This window comes from Crassostrea angulata, chromosome 5 (genome assembly GCF_025612915.1).
Source record: "Crassostrea angulata isolate pt1a10 chromosome 5, ASM2561291v2, whole genome shotgun sequence".
Classification (NCBI taxonomy): Eukaryota; Metazoa; Mollusca; class Bivalvia; order Ostreida; family Ostreidae; genus Magallana; species Magallana angulata.
Window position 1 is genome coordinate 17,693,735 of NC_069115.1, and position 20,426 is coordinate 17,714,160.

Genomic DNA, 20,426 nt, shown 5'->3' on the forward strand with positions numbered 1-20,426 from the left:
TCTTATGCTGTTTGATATATTATATCTTGATTATATTTAGTTGCAATGAGAAGAAGCATAATTATTTAAAGATTTTCTTTAGAAACTTAGTTGTCTTGATATAATTTTATAGCAGCTGCTACATTTTGATCTTGTTTTAGAAGAAAAGTAAGAATTCATTCTAAGGCTTGAAATTATTTAGTTAAATGTTGAATGATTGACAGAAAAACAAATGAATATAATGATTCTATGGTTTAAAGTAAATCAACAAGGTTTGTCTTAAGAGCAGAATATGTTTTAAAAGCAGAATCATTATGATAAAAATTGAGATATTTAACATGATTTCGTGATTAATTTGCCTTGCATGTGGACTAGATACATGTACTTTGTATAGTTATAAAGTCATGGATTTTTAAATCAATCATTACGCGGGTATGATAAGGCAACTCACAGCGATCAAATTCCTCTGATCGATATGACGTCACAATAAGCAGCATGATGTCATATTTTACTCAGAAACATGTCGATTTTAACTTTATCTCTGGTTTACATTATAAAAATTACAGACATAAAATATCACTAGAAACTCTTCTAACTGAAAATATCTTCGATTTCTCTTTATTACATATAATTATCATTGATGACGTCACAAGCATGTTTAAAAGAGAAGATCATGTCGGAAGACAAATTATCGGAATGCAGTGTAAACAATGCCGAAATAAGACTTATTTAATACAGATACCTAAGATTTAGATGAGTGTCAGTTAGAATATAATCAGGATAATACAGGCATGGATATTTTGTTTAATCAGCGAGTGTTATAAGGTAAGCGGATCGACATTTATATGGCTTGACCAGCCTTTCCTCTGTCAGTGTGTACAAAAAATGGCAAAAGTGTAACACTACCCCGGATATTAGGAAAGATGACTTTGGTAAATATCAACGGTATATGACCTAAACTACCTGAAAAGTGCTGCTAGAATCGTGTGCTTTGTTGTTTTAAACGAAAAATACGTAGTATTTTCAATGAAATTTTAGAAGTTGAGAGAGTTTCCGATAAATATTTACAATATTTATTTTATGTGATGTACAATAGGATTCTAGCAGTAATACTAATAAACATGAACTAATTGCCAATCGAATTATTGTAGCAAACATACAAATGAACTTCGGGGTAGTGTTACACTTTTTGATTTTGTGTTAAGGTAAAAAAGTGATCTATTTTTAACTGTCACGTGATACCATGGCACGGCAGCTTCAAAGATTGAGTCGATTCCAAAGTAGAAAAATAATATCTTGGTGAACTCTTTCACTTGGTATTAATATCCCGCGCTGTTTTCATAAAAATAAACATTTTTTAAATTGATCATAATTTTGACGGTCATTAAACTCGCAGTTGCCTTAACCTACCCGCGTACTGATGATTTTTTGCATGCTGTTGTGCTAATTATTTCCCTTCTGTAGGATGGCAGACTTTGCTGTGCTGATGGTGCTATGTGCGTGCAGACCCTGGGTGGGGCAGAGTGCCTGAGGGACACAGCTGTAGCAGTGGTTGGTCCCGGTCCCCCTGCGGGGCGCTCTGTCCCCGCCCACATGAGGATTGACAGAGAGAGGCTGCTCCCAGGGTCAGGATGTCTGGCGGTCCGGACGGTGATGGATGGACCAATCAGAGTCCTGCAAATCACCGACGTCTCCCAAGGGGTGAGTCAGGGTCGGCCAGGTGTTTAAAAGAGACTCGGAAATCTCAAGAATCATATCTCGATATTGAATTGAATGTGAAGTTTTACAATGATGTTGCCCATGGCATACCTGTAACTGAAACATGTGACTTTAGACTCTATTTGTTTAAAGTTCTTTTAGATCTGTGTAACTATCTTTGTAATTATTGACTGTCAGGTGATGACTCTGTCTTTAGGTTGCTTAGAGCTGTTTTTCTCTGTTTGCAGTCATTAGCTGAGATGTATACTCTCTCTTTTAATTAGTATTTTATATTAGCTGTTCTTTGTCTGTTTGCAGTCAGTAGCTGAGGTGTAGACTCTTTTATTTAGTGTTTCATATTAGCTGTCCTTTGTTTACAGTCAGTGGCAGAGGCGACCAGGAACTACCAGGGCTGGGTGGTGTGTGAGGATCAGGGGTCGGAGACCGAGCCCAAACAGGTCGACAACAAGTCCTACCTAGAGGTGAACTGTTCACACACTCTGTTCTATTTATGCTAGCTATGATGATATCTTTTATTTTATTTTCATTCAAATGATACCATTTATCCTCTTTTTGTACATGTAGTTACCAATGAAAAATAATAATTTAATTAATTTTAAGAAGCAATTATTATGAAAGCGACATGAATCTCAAGATTTAATCTTGTTTACCCTCAAGTTTACATGTACTAGGTGTATAACATGTTTTAGTACAATGAAGCTTAACATAAATATATGTCATGTTTACTTACGAGAGCTGTCAAAAAAGTCCTTGGACATTTGCAATTTTGTCAATTTGGGTTTTATATACGGTATATGTATTGCATCCCAAAATATTTGTCATAAAATTCCAAATTAAACTGGAGTGGTTTTGAATGTTTTTCTTAAAAGTAAACTAAAACTTTACTGACTGTATTAAAGGCTACATGTATACAGATACATGTATATAAACAGATCGACCTAAGAAAAATCACGGACTGCACGAAATATTCATGATGATTTCACACTCAAAGTCTCACAGGAGATGATAAATACATGCTACATATACATCCATATTACATCAATATTTTTGTGTGTATTGTAGATCTGTATGAGCCTGAAGGGAGGTCTGGGCGTGTCCCTGGTGAACCACACCCCCGAGGAGCTGGTCTATATCTCCCTACAGAACATCTCCCTGGAGTACCTGTCCAACCCCAACTCCACCACCGCAGACATCTCGGTAGCCAGCGTACAGGTAAATATACTTTTTATGAATTATATTAATTTAATTTAAAATTTATGATAATCATTAATCAAAGCATGATTGTGTAAACTTTAGTACCCGGTAATACACTCATGTACTTATCTCACATTCCGTTATGAATCATCTTTCTTATGAGTTGCATATCAATTTTTGTCCCCCGCTGCAACGCGGAGCGGGGACATAGAAATGCCGGGCGTCCCTCCGTCCGTGTGTCCGTGCGTCCGTGGGTCCGTGCGTCCGTCCGTCACACTTTTTTGTAAGCGCTTTCATGCCTACAAATTTTGACGGATTTTCATTAAATTTATACCAAATGTTTATACTACTATTACCTTGGTCAAGTTCGAAAATCAGCTTTGGTCGATACTTTTTAGCTCACCTGAGCTGAAAGCTCAAGTGAGCTATTCTGATCACTTTTTGTCCGTCGTCCGTCCGTCCGTCCGTCCGTCCGTCTGTCCGTCCGTCTGTCTGTCCGTCTGTAAACTTTTTACTTTTTGAACTTCTTCTCTAAAACCGCTTATCCAATTTCAACCAAATTTGGCACAAAGCATCCTTATGGGAGGGCGAATATAAATTGCAGAAATAAAAGTCAGATCTGTATTCAAAGCGGAGAAAACCTTGAAACTGTAAAAAAAGGGGGGTGCATTTTAAAAAATCTTCTTCTCAAGAACTACTGATTCCAATTCAACGTTGTTTAGCATAAATTATCCTTATGGGAAGGAAAATATAAATTGCAAAAATTAAGGTCTAATTATGTTTCAAATCTGAGTTATTACGAAAATAATAAAAAAGGAAAGGCGTGTTTCAATCAGTTTAATAGCTTCGGATTCGGCATTCGGTAAAATGGGTAGACAAGACTTGGCCTGGGCAAAACAAAAGATTGGCAGTTATTAATCTGCCAATCTCATTAAAATTTCAGGATATTTGATGGACCAGTATATTTGTATTTGCTGTAAATATTGCTGCAAAATAATGCGTATTTGGAATTGACGATTGCCGATCTGCCCCGGCTTTTATTTTGCCACGGCCCAGGTTTGCGTACCCATTTTACCAAGACTCGTATTCCATACATCTAAAACGAGGTTCTTTGTTTAAAGCAGCCATGACATTATACGAAAAAGGGTCGATCTGACTATGATGAATTTGCTTGTTGTGCAACAGTTCGCGAATGAAGGGAGAGTTTTGAAACATGCAAAATGTATTTGTGCCGATTTTGTGAAGTAAATTGAGGCTAAATATTTCAATGCGTTGACAGTTTTCACACATGAAGTTGGTGTTAGCTTGTTCTGATTTTCGTTTCGTTTTCATTATTTATGCTTTGTAACCTGGGAACTATCGTCTGTATTTCGTGATTTTTACGTATCAAATCAAACAGAGACTTCGGTAAATCAAACAGTTAACTGTTTACCTGCGCAAATTAAGCAAAATCTGATGTATCAAAAAAGTACTGAAATACAATTCATTCTATCGGTAATTCGGCATTATATTTTGCGTAATGGTATATTAATGCAATAGGTTTTGTTGAGATGCTCGGCATTTTCTCGAGTTTATTCAGTTTAAATAGAGTTTGATATCGCTGTCGGAAATATGTAGGTAATGTATATATATGATTCATTTCGAAAAAATAAATTGTGTTCTTTATTTGTTATAGTGCATGTTTCTTGTGTTTTATATAATTGTTTACAATTTCTATTTACTAACCATATTTGAGTGTTAAGCTTCGAATTATAAGCAAGATACAGAGATTTGCTCACAATTCTATGTTTGTACACAGATCTTAAAAACTAAAGATTAAAAAACTAAAAAAAATTTCAATATTTATTAAGAAAATTTTCAAAGTCTCTTCTTCCAGAAACCAACTTTAACAACTTATTGCATTGTAAACTTAACCTTTTTTAGCTCACCTGAGCCAAAGTCTTCTCAAAAACTATTAGGCCAGGAAAGCTCAAATTTGAGTGGAAGCATCCTCAGATAGTGTAAATTCAAGTTTGTTCAAATCATGGTTCCCGGGGGTAGGGTGGGGCCACAATAGGGGGATCATGTTTTACATAAGAATATATAGAGAAAATCTTTAAAAATCTTCTCAAAAACTATTAGGCCAGAAAAGTTCAAATTGAAATGAAAGCATCCTCAGGTAGTGTAGATTCAAGTTTGTTCAAATCATGATCCCCGGGGGTAGGGTGGGGCCACAATTGGGAGATCAAGTTTTACATAGGAATATATTGAGAAAATCTTTTAAAAATCTTCTTCTCAAAAATATTTGGCCAAGAAATCTCAAATTGGCATGTAACCATCCTTAGGAAGTGTAGATTCAAGTTTGTTCAAATCATGGTCCCTGGGGGTAGGGCGGGGTCACAATGGGGGATGAATTTTTATAGATAGAGAAAATCTTTAAAAGTCTTCTTCTCAAAATTATTAGGCCAGGAAAGCCCAAATTTGAGTGGAAGCATCCCCTCGTCGTATAGATTCAAGTTTGTTTAAATAATAGTCCAGGGGTAGGGTGAGGCCACAATGGGGGATGAATTTTTACTTAGGAATATATAGAGAAAATCTTTAAAAATCTTCTTTTTAAAGAATTTTTGGCCAGAAAGGGTTTAAACTTGTGTAGAGGCATCCTCGGGTAGTGTAAATTCAAGTTTGCAAAATCACAGTCCCTAGTGGTAGGGCGGGACCGTGATGGCGGTTTGAATTTTTACATAGGAATATGAAGAGAAAATCTTTAAAACTATTCTGGGAAAGTGTTCGGTTCAAAACTCAGTACTTAGTGTGAAAGCAAAGGTTATGCAGATTTAAGTCTGATGAAACCATGATTCCCTAGAGAAAAATGGGGCCATGAAATGGGGGTAGGGGGGGTATATAGGAATAGAGACAAATCTTCTTACAGGTACAACAACAAAAGGGGCTTGGTATTTACCAAAAAATAAGAGGTTGATAAAAATTGGCAGATTTTCAATTTTTTTTTAGCAAGATCTACTGTACTCAGTTGTCAAGATATTTTGATACTGTAATGCTAATTTGATCAGAATTAAGGCAATTGTTGCTCAGGTGAGCGATGTGGCCCCTGGGCCTCTTGTTGTTGGAGTTATGGGACTTTGACTGCAATAATGACTCCGTTTTATCCAAAAATTGACCTTGTAAGCGCTCTCATGCCTACAAATTTTGACAGATTTTCATTAAATTTACACCAAATGTTTATACCACTATTACCTTGGTCAAGTTCGAAAATCAGCTTTAGTCGATACTTTTTGTTGGCGTTATGGGACTTTGACCACAATCATGACTCCGTTTTATCCAAAAATTGACCTTGTAAGCGCTCTCATGCCTACAAATTTTGACGGATTTTCATTAAATTTATACCAAATGTTTATACCACTAATACCTTGGTCAAGTTCGAAAATCAACGTTAGTCGTTACTTTTTGTTGGCGTTATGGGACTTTGACCACAATCATGACTCCGTTTTATCCAAAAATTGACCTTGTAAGCGCTCTCATGCCTACAAATTTTGACGGATTTTCATTAAATTTATACCAAATGTTTATACCACTATTACCTTGGTCAAGTTCGAAAATCAGCTTTGGTCGATACTTTTTGTTGGAGTTATTGGGACTTTGACCACAATCATGACTCCGTTTTATCCAAAAATTGATCTTGTAAGCGCTCTCATGCCTACAAATTTTGACAGATTTTCATTGAATTTATACCAAATGTTTATACCACTAATACCTTGGTCAAGTTCCTAAATCAGCCTTGGTCGATAGACTTGATACTAGTATACTGCTTGACAGGCGGGGGACCCTGGAATTCTATTCTTGTTAATATCTTCATTCATCAAGTCATTAACAAGTAATTGATCCTACTTGTACATTACTCTCTACATATATGTATTGGCTTTTTGGAGTTTTGTTGTTAGTTTATGTAGTAACTGTTGTCAATTTGAAAGTTTTTTTTGAGACTTTAAGTTTCTGCTTTAATTCTTATTGTTACCGCTAGTAGTATTAAAAGAGAAAAAGCCTCAGTCTTGTTAGTTTTAATTAACCCATTTTAATACCACATTAATTTTGTAATTTTTAAAAAAAAAATTTTAATGACTGTGAACTAATTTGGGTCTCCTTTTTAGCTCACCTGAGCTGAAAGCTCAAGTGAGCTATTCTGATCACATTTTGTCTGTAGTCCGTCTGTCCGTCCGTCTGTCCGTCTGTCCGTCTGTCCGTAAACTTTTCACATTTTCAACATCTTCTCAAGAACTACAAGGCCAATTTCAACCAAACTTGGCACAAATCATCCTTAGGCAAAGGGGATTCAAAGTTGTGAAAATTAAGGGTCACACCCGTTTTCAAGGGGAGATAATTAGAAATTAATGAAAAATTTTGAGAAATTTTCAAAAATCTTCTTCTCAAGAACCAGAAAGCCAGGAAAGCTGAAACTTGTGTGGAAGCATCCTCAGGTAGTGTAGATTCAAAGTTGTGAAAATCATGACCCCCGGGGGTAGGGTGGGGCCACAATGGGGGGTCGAAGTTTTACATAGGAATATATAGAGTAAATTTTTAAAAATCTTATTCTCAGAAACTAAACAGCCAGGAAAGCTGAAACTTGTGTGGAAGCATCCTCAGGTAGTGTAGACTCAAAGTTGTGAAAATCATGACCCCCGGGTGTAGGGTGGGGCCACAATGGGGGTCGAAGTTTTACATAGGAATATATAGAATAAATCTTTAAAAATCTTCTTCTCAGAAACTAATCAGCCAGGAAAGCTGAAACTTGTGTGGAAGCATCCTCAGGTAGTGTAGATTCAAAGTTGTGAAAATCATAACCCCTGGGGTTAGGTTGGGGCCACAATGGGGGGTCGAAGTTTTACATAGGAATATATAGAGTAAATCTTTAAAAATCTTCTTCTCAGAAACTAAACAGCCAGGAAAGCTGAAACTTGTGTGGAAGCATCATCAGGTAGTGAAGATTCAAAGTTGTGAAAATCATGACCCCCGGGGGTAGGGTGGGGCCACAATGGGGGGTCGAAGTTTTACATAAGAATATATAGAGTAAATCTTTAAAAATCTTCTTCTCAGAATCTAATCAGCCAGGAAAGCTGAAACTTGTGTGGAAGCATCCTCAGGTAGTGTAGATTCAAAATTGTGAAAATCATGATCCCTGGGGTTAGGTTGGGGCCACAATGGGGGGTCTAAGTTTTACATAGGAATATATAGAGTAAATCTTTAAAAATCTTCTTCTCAGAAACTAATCAGCCAGGAAAGCTGAAACTTGTGTGGAAGTATCCTCAGGTAGTGTAGATTCAAAGTTGTGAAAATCATAACCCCTGGGGTTAGGTTGGGGCCACAATGGGGGGTAGAAGTTTACATAGGAATATATAGAGTAAATCTTTAAAAATCTTCTTCTCAGAAACTAAACAGCCAGGAAAGCTGAAACTTGTGTGGAAGCTTCATCAGGTAGTGAAGATTCAAAGTTGTGAAAATCATGACCCCCGGGTGTAGGGTGGGGCCACAATGGGGGGTCGAAGTTTTACATAAGAATATATAGAGTAAATCTTTAAAAATCTTCTTCTCAGAATCTAATCAGCCAGGAAAGCTGAAACTTGTGTGGAAGCATCCTCAGGTAGTGTAGATTCAAAATTGTGAAAATCATGATCCCTGGGGTTAGGTTGGGGCCACAATGGGGGGTCGAAGTTTTACATAGGAATATATAGAGTGAATCTTTAAAAATCTTCTTCTCAGAAACTAATCAGCCAGGAAAGCTGAAACTTGTGGGAAGTATCCTAAGGTAGTGTAGATTCAAAGTTGTGAAAATCATGACCCCTGGGGGTAGGGTGAGGCCACATGGGGGGGGGGTGTTAAAGTTTTACATAGGAATAAAGAGTAAATCTTTAAAAATCTTCTTCTCAGAAACTAATCAGCAAGATGATTCTTTATAATTGTTAAGACTTTGGCTCCAGGACAATTCTTCGGCCTCACAAGAAGGTTCAGAGTTTGATGTAGCTAAATATCCCATATATAAACAATTGTAAAGGATCTTTTTGAGAACTGCAATACTCAACATGTGATATGACTATAAAATTGAAGCAGGCAGCTATTTTTTCATTAGAATCTTTTTGTATTACTGTTTTGGGTTATTGCCCTTGATTTATTGATTCTTGATTATTTTAATTAATGCATCCACTGTTAACCAATTAATGTGATGATTATTTTTATACAATAATTAATATTCAATGTATATAAGTTGTTCTGCATAAGTAGTTTTGGGTTATGCTGGATTAGTTTGTTTATTTTTGATTTCCAATTTTTAGATACTATGAATTATTTTAGGCTGGCACATATATAGGGACAATGTCTATTGCTTTGCAACGAGCGACTGTTTGGGGTTAATCTTGAACAGGTACGGAGAGATTGAGGGTGTTGACATCCCTGCTCTTTCTGTTGTTCGTGTGTTTCTAACCAACGATACAGAATGTGCGGTCATTTCTGCCCTGTATCGCATTAATACAAATGTGCGGTCATACCTGCTTGTATTGGTTGTGGTTGCGGCGGAGAACTAGTGCATGCGCGGATCCAGAAAATTATTCCAGGGGGGGTCCGAAGGATAATTGTGTTTGCCAGGGGGGGTCCGAGGCATATTTTCGCGATAATTTTACTATGTAAATTTAATAAATTTTCATTTTCCAGGGGGGGTCGGGACCCCCCCGACCCCCCCTCTAGATCCGCGCATGCTAGTGTATGGTCATCCCTGCTGGTGTTCTGGCCTTTCTAGCGCAAGTGTGCGGCACTCCCTGCGTTAGGTTGAGCCTTTGGCGCAAGTGTGAGGTCATCCCTGCTTGCGTTATCTCTGCTTGCATTAAAGCTGAACACCGCTCGTAAATAGGCACCGTCACACAGATACCTGGTATATAAACCCTTCGATTTCATTACACCCGATTGCACACCTGAACCTCGTGGCCGACATGTAGTATTCCTTTCGTGGTCTTTAGATTTTATGCATTTTTTTCTTATCTTATGTTCATTTTCTGTTCGTAAATAATGCATTGACCAATTTATTTGATGTTAGTATTCTCATGGCTTCAAAAAGTGCGTAAAGGACTATATATGATAAGGGCCTAAAATGGCCCCCTAAAATGAACATCATCATTTTACTATCATTTTTTTTTTCTTAGTACAGATATGTATGTGATGTGTTTACATAATATTCATTTTGATTCAAGTGCCCACAATTTAGAAATATGACATTGTAAAGACAACCTTTTCCCGCCATTTTTGCATTTTTAGCGTAAAACAGCTTGTTTTCAAGCAGTTTTTCCTTCCGAAAACATTGAGCGCATTCTTGAACAAATAAAATATTTTTATCAGAGATGTATCTAGCCAAGACTAATAAGTGACAAAAAAATTTTCCTTGTTCAAGCATGTGCTCTATATTTCCCATTCGTAAATAGATAAGAAAAATGTCAATTTTTGGCTGATTTTGATTGAATTATTGAAATGGCGTCACTTCTGACGTTATATACTGCCAAAGAGTGCAAATAAATCAAATAAATAGATGAAAAATGTATTTTATGTCAACTCTTCTTAAAAAATTAGTTAACATTTTATTGTACCCGAAACACTTAAAAAGTGGCGAATTATGGGGGCCAAATTTAACTCTTATCATATATAGTTCAAATTTGATAATTTCATCGCGACCGGGTAACACGGCGAGGCAAAATGTACGTCCACACAGGTGAGACCTCTACAGCGAAGTACTTTGAACTGTTTAGAGGTCTGTCCCTTATATAAGGGTTGTAGGGACAGCAATGATTAAAGAGAAATATGGCGGACAGTGCCTATTTACGAGCGGTGTTCAGCTTTAACGTTGGTACCTGTTGAGTTGCGTAGGTGTGCAGTCATCCCTGCATGCATAACGTTGAGTCCCTATATATGTGCAGGAGCGGTGATTAAAGTCTGCTCTTGTAAATATTTTCAGCAATCAGGGCTATCCGAGTTCCAAGGGGGAAAAATGGATTTTATTTATACAGGATCTACATGTATTAATGTACATTGTCCAGATTGTATTATGACCCCATTAAGCTGACTTTATCATACCTATTGTTCCTCAGGTGAGCGATGTGGCCCATGGGCCTCTTGTTGTGTATACTAGGTGGACAATCAGCTGTTTACAGCTACCAGACCAGTATTGTTATATGTCACTCCCACATCCTCCACCCAGAGGGACGGACCAGATAATAGGTCCGCCCTGCACGTAGTGGCTCAGAAAATCCCCAACTCCAAGTGGAACGCAGAAATCTACAAAGTTAGTACATTTTCATACTAAGACATTTTATGGTTCTCATTTATCATGTCATTGACTGTGTGAAATGCTACTTTGAAGTCTATGGTAAACAGTTATTGATAAAAATTGAAATGATTAACCAGATGATAATTAATATTGTTAAACATAATAATTTTACAACTTACAATTAACCACTGATATGAAATGGGTCTAGCAGTTAGTGAAAAGAACATTTGAATAGCATTATGAGTTTACCTTGCAAATTTTTTTTCAGCACTTGATAGTCAATATGAAGAAACTAAGCATTCAGATTGAGGAGCAGTTGCTATGGAAACTGCTACAGTTCTTTGGATTTGGGTCAAAGGACCACATGGATGAGAAGGTTACGGAGGAAGAAGATCCCAGATCGTAAGTACTGATACTGGTACACAACCTGAACAGTTCAAGCCTCAATTTACTGCAATTTGCAATAAGTACCCTGCTACATGTACTCTGTTTCATTAATTTATTAATTTCAAACTCTCTGTTTCGATAAAAGACTGATAAAAAGCCATATTGTTTCTAACAGCATCAGAACTGTTGTGTAAAAATGTTTAAATATTATTTATTTAATCTTTTGTTGCCTTGTATCATTTTTATGTATTTATTATTTTCGATTCCGTATTGTACAGTCAAATAAAAAGCAAAAAGATATCAAGTTCGCAAAGAGCAGCTAGCTTAGGTCATTTGTCTTGTGATTACATTTTTTCTGTTTCGGTAAAATGGGACACAAAAACATAGTATAATACATGTAGATTGAACACAAGATTTTATTTTGGTTAGGGCGCTAGCAGCTGCCACATCAGTGAAGACAAAGAGATATTACTTTGGACAACTAAAGATCCAGTCCAACCAAATCAACCTGAGCATGCTCACTGCCTCCAAACTGTCACCGGACCTCAAGGCACTGAAGCGTGACATGTCTTTACCACTGGTCAAGTTTGAGGATGCAAAAGTTGATCTGGGTAAAGTTTGAATTTCAGTAAATTTAAAGCGTCAACATTTCAGAATCTGAAAGTTACTGATTGAGATTTTGTTTATTTATAGACCCTTTTGTCAAGAGCAATTTGTTTGAGACCATGGCCTTCCTTCAGAAGGAAATAGGAATCCATTACACAGAGGTACATGTATATAAAGTTGTCATATAGTTACATAGTTCTATCAGCAGAGATTTCCTAGTACATGTCTTGTTCAATAATGTTGAACATCTTGACTTTCACTTAACAGCTAATAAGTGGTTGGAATTTTGGCTGATTATTTATTAATACCTAAATGCAATCAGTTTGGAGAGAGGAGGGGGCTGTGAAGCAGGCATCAATATTTTTTTGATCAAAGAGAAAATATTTCAAAAATCTTTAAAAAAAAATATGCTATTGATAAACACCATGACATAACAAAATGAAGAAAGATGTATGTTAATTATTTATAATGACTATTTAATACTCAAGCACATTGTCAGACAAATGTATAATTTAGCTCTTTATCTGATGTGTTTTATTCTACCTCCAGGAGTTGAAGAGTCAAGCGGCCAAGATCCTGGGATCTGTGGACTTTCTGGGAAATCCCCTGGGCTTGTTCAATGATGTCACAGAGGGAATCTCCGGTCTGATCAATGATGGCAATGTTGGAGGACTACTGAAGAATGTCACTCATGGCGTGTCAAATTCTGCCGCTAAGGTATGGTGACTCAGGTTTTGTCAGACTTGAAATTCTAGCTGTAAATTGTGTTTATACAATAAAATAGATTAATATGTGAGGAAACATTAAATTGTAAATAAGCATTATAGCTCACAAGCAAAGACAATTTTCATTTGTAATTTAAGTATACTTACAAACATTATTTTAAGTTTTTCCCAAACAAAATAACATTGATGTAATATGTAAATTAAACAAAAATTTGATTTGCTGTTCATTTGAAAAAGGTGATATTTCTTCATATAAAAATATTTTAAGTGCAAGCTTTTACTTTATACTTTAAATGAAATTTCATTCATTGACAGAAAGATCCTCTCCAAGATCAGTTATTTTTCATTACAAATTTTGTTCCTTTTTAAAAGAAAAAAAATATTTATTAAATCTTTATTTCTTCCTATCAGGTGGTAGGGTCACTGTCCGACGGCCTGGGGACACTGAACATGGACCGCAACTATCAGGACAGGCGGGAGCAGCTTAAGACCAGCGCCCAGTCCAGCAAGGGTCACCTCCTGGCCGGAGTCAAGGGCTTCGGCAATGGCCTGTTTGGTGCCATGACCAGTATGTTTACACAGCCTTATGATGGCTTCAAAGAAGATGGGATTGAGGTACATGTACAATTTGTATACCATAAACAATTTACATGATTGTATAAGAATACCTTCATAGTTTCAAAATCTACTGGAAAGATCACGCATAGAAAAAATGTTGACCTAGAAGAAGATCTTTAGATACAGTTAGAAGCCGAGTTAGTACTGACTGTATATATAAGGAAATGGGATTTAAGTAAATAATTTTAAAAAACACTTTAATAGAAGAAGATGCCCTTTCCCAGTTTGAAACCATAAGAATGGATTTCATTATGATATTGTCTTTTCCTTTGGTTAGCTTAAGAAGTGATTTTGTGATATTGTTAGACCTATTAACATGATTGTAATTAAAAAAAAATTATGTTATGAATTTTTAACCTATTGATAACAATAATAAGAAGTGATTCTGCTGTGATATTGTTTTTCCTGATGATATGCTTCGTCTGTTCACATTACAGGGCTTTGTGACAGGACTGGGTAAGGGTGTGATCGGTACGGTCACCAAGCCTGTTGTGGGGGTGCTGGATCTGGCCTCCGGGGCGGCCAACGCCATCAAGGACACCAGCAGCAGTAGTTCTCGGATCAGCCCCCCTCCCGTCCGCCTCCCCCGCTGCTGTCACGGGGCGGGGATGTTACTGCCCGCCTACTCCAAGAACCAGGCCAAGTCACAGAAACTGCTGCACGACCTCAACAAGAAAAACCTGGATGAATTGTAATTAGTTTTTTAACAATTTGATTTCTATACACAGCACATAAATTCTGATGTTTTGTATATGTGCCACTGGTTATGTTGCTTGTGTTGGGAGCTTTTGCAAGATTCCCAAAGATTATCACCATGCAAACAGTTTATACATGAAAACAATACTTATTTATCCATGGCAAATACATATATATATATATATATATCAATAATTTATGTTTTGGGAATTTCAGTGTCATCCCAATTATGGTATAATTTCCCTTAAAAGTTATTGATTTAAGGTGGAATGTCCCTCTGATAAGAGAGATAACTTCAGTAGAAAATAATATCACTTTGTTTCTGTTAACTCACAATTATTAATGCATGTAACAACAAGTGAGGTGGTGCATGGTCCCAATTTATGTTGGAAGGCGATACACTTATTTAAATTCAAAGATAGAAAAAGAAAATTAGAACTGAACACCATGGCTCTTTTGAAGCAGGGGGCCAAAAAAGTAAAGAAAACTTTTACAAAATATTACAAGAAATGTATCATAATGATAAAGTATTTATGAGGCAATATCTACATGACTATTCCTCCCCCTCTCCCCTCCCCCCTCCCGATGGATTTATTCTTTTTTTTAAATATAACTAAATTGTATATACTTGTTCAGTACATGTATGGTACATGTTTGATGTTTTAGGCCAGAGAATATTTGGATTGAATATTTTTATTTCTCTATCTATAGCTCGTTCACAGAGCTGAATGAATTATAATTGGGAAAAATGTGACCTAGACAATTACAAATTCTAGACTTAGTTGAAATCGTTTAAATATAACTTATAACATTTCAAATGTTTAAAATTGAATAAAGCTTTTCTATTCTGAGGAAGCAGATATGGGAAAACAAATTGAAAAAAAACCCTAATATATCAGCTCATTTGATTCAAGACAGTATATCCCTGTATTGATATCATACCAATTACTGGAAGATTATTCACTTGATCCCCTTTTTGTGTTACATAACAAAATGCTCTGGTTTACATTTTTAGGATTTCTTAAATATATATATCCATTCACTATTATCTTATCCAAATTTAATAAAGAAAACCTTTTCTGAAATTTAAGAAACTGTGGCAATTTTTCTTGCACTGTATGTAAAACATGTATGTAAAACCTTCAATAGTCTATGATAAAGAAAGATAACTCTTGTTGATTGAAGCAATTTTTGTTGCTAACCTATACAACAAAGTGCTATTCTGAACTAAAATGCAGCGCTTCAATATGTTTTGTAATATGAATTGAAAATGTATATAGCTATATATTATTTTCATATACATTTTGGATTTTTAATTTTATGCTGCAATGGTAAAATTTTGTTTTTTCTAATCACTATGTCTAGTTTTCTTCATATCATGATTAGACATTTTATCAATTTTTGAAAAAGCTAGCAGCGCTTCATCACTGAAAATTTGTTTCATATGAATCGATTGATATTGACTTTGATGAAAATCAATATGAAAATTTTTAAAAAATTTATGGCAAAATTAATAGCAGAGGGATATTACACCTTAAGAGTAATTTTAAAATTTTCATCAATGTTAATTGGTGTGATAGAGAAGCTTTCCTTTGACCTGTAGCTTTATTGCGGTGGAACAGCTGAGGAGGGAGGACAACCTGACGTCTCTCATCACCTCCACCCAGGTCTACTTCCTCCTGGGAGGGATGCCCGACTCCAGTAACATCATCCTGAGGGTCCCTCACAAAGACCTGTTCCAGTGTCTGGTGGTGGAGAATAGTAAGTCTCCCACAGTAATCTCCCTTACTCAGAATTGTCAATCAACTTTCATTTTCAATTTCAGCATATAGCTTAAAGTTTTGATGCTGGAAAGAAATTTTGAGGAATAGTTTTCATGGTCCGATGCCCTGTTCTTCTTTTCCTCTTACTCTAGCTTTGATAAAAATTAAACATTACTTTATTAAAGATGGCATTAATTTAAAAACAAATTAGCCATGTACCATTAATACCAGGATATAATGTATACAGGGAAATATTCGCCCCCGTTTTATTTTTGCCCCTTTTGTCCTCGTTGTCAGTGGGTGAATTTAAAACTGGGTGAATTCCAATGTTTTTAATTATCTCTCTTCAAACACAACTCTGTTTGGAGCACGAATTCAAGACAGTGCGAAACTGTTTGCATGTGTACTATGTAGATGGGCTAAAATAACTAGGGCGAAAATAACCCTCTTTACAGTATACATTAATGAAATTGTTAAACTTGGTAATTTGTTTTGTAGTTTGATGCTGTTTTATTTTACACTTTTAGTATGATATTTTGTACATGATTGTACTGCCTTTGATTGACAGATGGCAGATACTACCTGGAGGTGATTAGGGTACAGACCCCTGGCTCTGACCCCCAGAGGGTTCCCCAGATCAGGTGTGACAAGCTGACAGTGGCTGAGAAGGTCAGTAAAAAGTAACATATATCAGTGGGGTACTGCATTATATAGTAAGAAGAGCTCCATAGGGCATATTAAAATTTATGTTTGTTACTTCTTTTTCTATTGAATTGGAGTGGGGTCAGAGTGAAAGTTTCAAGTTTTATTTATTATTTAATATTAATTTTACCTGCTTTCAATAGAAAATTAATATACATGTACTACACTGAAACAAAAAATTTAGTGGTAGTAAAATTTTGTTAAATTTTAATGTAAAATAGTTTTGTTGCAATTCAATTTCATTGTATCCAAAATTATTTAGTATACTAGATATAAAGTACTGTAAATTCTTTATATTACGGGAATACTTAATTCTGCGATCCGCTGTTTTGAATCAAATCGTGAGAATATAAAACCACGAGCACGGAACATTTCTCCATATTTCTTTCACTTCCCAACTGTCGGGAAATAATGGCGAGGTTTAAAAATCCGCGAGGGGTGCTTCTCGCAATTTTATCAATTTTATGCGGATATAAATTCCTCTCCTTTAATTAGGAATTTACAGTATGCTATAATACGTAAAATTTAGATTTAAGAGAAAGCACTTATAGAATCGCCCTATTCTGTGTAAAACTTTAAATAAGGTAAGTCATGCTTATATAGTGAAGTGCTGGGACAATTAATGTTGATTCATTATAAAAGTACTTTTGTTATATCAGATTTCAAAATGGGGAGGAAAAGAATTTACTTCCCTATAAGTGTGAATTCGGTATTAGAATATTTGCTGTAAACATCTAATAAAATAAATGTTTAATATTAAAGACACAATACAGTTATAAAGGATTATAATTGTTGGATAATGCCCAGAAAATAAATTTCAGATTTATATTTGTTTCAGGTGAGCCAGCAGATTACCTACGCCCGTAACTTGTATGAGGAGCAACAACACACGCTGACTAAATCCGAGACCGAGGACTCGACTTCGTCATGATCTCGCTCACAGTAAAATATGAGTCTACCAATGCTCGGATTGAGTTAACTTGATGTGAAATCTCACTCAAGGTTGATCAGTGAAACAATGAGGAATTTTTTGCGCAGTAAAGGAAGTTAATGACCTTGAGTAGAATTCTGTTGTGAGAATTAGAGAAGCCATTTAAAGCAATGCAGAGTTCATTGACAATGGCTAGTCAAAACAGTTACACTGTAGTGATTATTTGAGATTAAGAGAACACAACTTCAAGTCATTTTGGAAAGGTAAACTGATAAACAAAATGTAATATAGATGAATCAGAGACATAGATTACATGTAAATACCAGAGATCTCTGTTAATTGCATGAGTAATTGTTTATACATAAACTTGTAAAGAATTCAAACATAGATGTCTGTGTTCATCATTATGATAACTGATTTTTCCTTTGGGCGCATATTTTAGCAATTGGTCACCCAGAATTGTATTTGATTTTTTTTTTCAAGATTTTAATTTCTACAATTTCACACTATAGCTTATGTATTTAGGTATATACAACAATATATATGCATGTTACAGATTAATTCACATTTAAAATATACTGTAAAATATTTGGGAGGAAGGCACCAGAAGAAAATATTGTAATTATACTGTATGTTTCAAACAAGAATATATGAGACAGTATGAGTTTGTTATAAATGAACGTTATGAATTTTAATTATTTATGTTTGATATGATGTATAGTTAGATGCATTATTGTTATAATGATCCATTTTAATATGTATCATGGCATTGTTAATTATAGGAATGATTGTATAAATATATTTTGTTTCATTGCTATTGTGTTTGATATGAACAACTTACAAATAACATGTGCTTTTTCTACCTTTCTGTGTTTTATTTGCATTTCTACACTCTTAATTTGAATTTGATGATGTACATGTACTCCGAGTCTTCTATTTTTTTCTTTGTTATTTTATCACGTGTATGCATTTCAAAATGACTTGACAAGAAATGTACAGACAAAACTCTTTGTTTAATATGGCTGTTTATTGAGCTCTTGTTGATAAATAAAAATGTTTTTTGAACATTTTGTTGATACTTTTGTTAGTGATGCCAAGGAAAGACAACTGTGTCATGATGGTTTATAAGTTGAATGGAATTTAGTTTTAAAGCATGCACATTTCTACATACGTAAGTTATCATTAGTCTATGTGTACATGTCTCCAATACTTTAGTGTGGTAAAGTAATGCATGGATTGTTTACAAATCAACAATGTAACAAAATCTGGTAATCATTGAAGAAATCAGCAATGCAAAAAAAATCGATTGTGTTTACCTACGTTTATAAACAATGCAAAAGGTCTAAGACTTATGAATGCATAAATAAATGAATGAATATGATTTGTTCACATGGGCAACATTCAAGAAATATTCATCACTTTCTTTCAAACCCGATGGTGGTTAGGACTACAACAAACTTCCTACACCGCTGACTATCTGTTGGGTTTGTGTCTCCACCGTTCTTTTCCATGATGTTCCTGACCTCTTCTCTGTCTCCTTATCTCTTGCTGGGTTTCATGGCAGTGTTGTTCTTGTAGTTGACTGGATGTCTCTTCCGAGCATCTGCGCTATTCATCTCCTCCATTGTTGCCTGTTAATGGTGGTGCCCATTTCTTCCTGATGACATCTATCAGGCACGTAGCATCTCGTTTTTGAGAGGTTTTTTTTCTTGGGGGGGGGGGGGGGGGGGGGGTAGGGTCTTGATAAGCAACAACAACAAAATAAGACAACTTCTCAAAATCATAAAAATCATAGAGGGAGGGGGGGGGGGGAGGCAGAGCATAGCGTACATATAACTTCATATAACATAGATTTTACTGTTAATTTTCTCTCTTTCATTTCCATTTTACATGCTCCAAAAAAAGTTGGGGGGGGGGGGGGGGGCAACCTAATGTTAATTTACTTTTTTGATATGTTTGCAGCGAGAAGAAGTGTGGCGCCCCCATGGTAATTGACAGTATACTCTGTTACTCAGCAGGTCTTTATTGGAGATAATAGTAAATAAATAGAAAATAATTGCATACTAAAATAAATGGTTTATGAAAATTAATGAGTGAGAAAAAACCCGGGACAATTCTCCACATCAAGAAAAGATATTAAGGTGTCATTTATGCATGATTTAAGAACATGTATGCACATCAGGCTAGTTAAGTAGTTAAAACTACATATAGTTAGAAAACTACACACTATTTTTTTTAGCTCACCTGAGCCAAAGGCTCAAGTGAGCTTTTCTGATCACAATTTGTCCGTTGTCTGTCGTTGTCGGCGTCGTCGTTGTCGTCGTCGTCGTTGTTAACTTTTCACATTTTCATCTTCTTCTCAAGAACCACTGGGCAGATTTCAACCAAATTTGGCAAAAAGCACCACTAGGTGAAGGGGATTCAAGTTTGTTCAAATGAAGGGCCACGCCCTCTTTAAAGGGGAGATAATTGAGAATTATTGAAAATTTGTTGGTATTTTTCAAAAATCTTCTTCTCAAAAACTATTCGGCCTGAAAGGCTTAAACTTATGTGGAGGCATTCTCAGGTAGTGTAGATTCAAGTTTGTTCAAATCATGGTCCCCGGGGGTAGGGAGGGGCCACAGGAGGGGGATCAAGTTATATAGAGAAAATCTTAAAAAATCTTCTTCTCAAAAACTATTGTGCCAGAAAAGCTCAAATAAACATTGGAGCACACACAGGTAGTGAAGATTCAAATTTGTTCAAATCATGGTCCCCGGGGGGAGGGCGGGGCCACAATTGGGGGATCAAGTTTTACATAGGAATATATAGAG

At 35.8% G+C, this 20,426-nt stretch overlaps 1 protein-coding gene across 1 annotated transcript in view; it reads left to right on the forward strand.

The window, feature by feature from the left end:
* LOC128184069 (intermembrane lipid transfer protein VPS13D-like) overlaps window positions 1–18,678 on the forward strand; it is an 87,574-nt gene extending 68,896 nt beyond the window's left edge. The window contains exons 63-75 of the mRNA XM_052853394.1: window positions 1,444–1,680; window positions 2,058–2,159; window positions 2,761–2,910; window positions 11,048–11,200; window positions 11,454–11,587; window positions 12,002–12,183; window positions 12,266–12,339; window positions 12,728–12,895; window positions 13,315–13,518; window positions 13,959–14,212; window positions 15,821–15,978; window positions 16,549–16,649; window positions 17,521–18,678. Coding sequence (XP_052709354.1) covers window positions 1,444–1,680; window positions 2,058–2,159; window positions 2,761–2,910; window positions 11,048–11,200; window positions 11,454–11,587; window positions 12,002–12,183; window positions 12,266–12,339; window positions 12,728–12,895; window positions 13,315–13,518; window positions 13,959–14,212; window positions 15,821–15,978; window positions 16,549–16,649; window positions 17,521–17,613 — 2,010 coding nt within the window. The 3' untranslated portion in view covers window positions 17,614–18,678. The remainder of the gene's footprint in view (window positions 1–1,443; window positions 1,681–2,057; window positions 2,160–2,760; window positions 2,911–11,047; window positions 11,201–11,453; window positions 11,588–12,001; window positions 12,184–12,265; window positions 12,340–12,727; window positions 12,896–13,314; window positions 13,519–13,958; window positions 14,213–15,820; window positions 15,979–16,548; window positions 16,650–17,520) is intronic.
* Window positions 18,679–20,426: the final 1,748 nt, after the last annotated feature.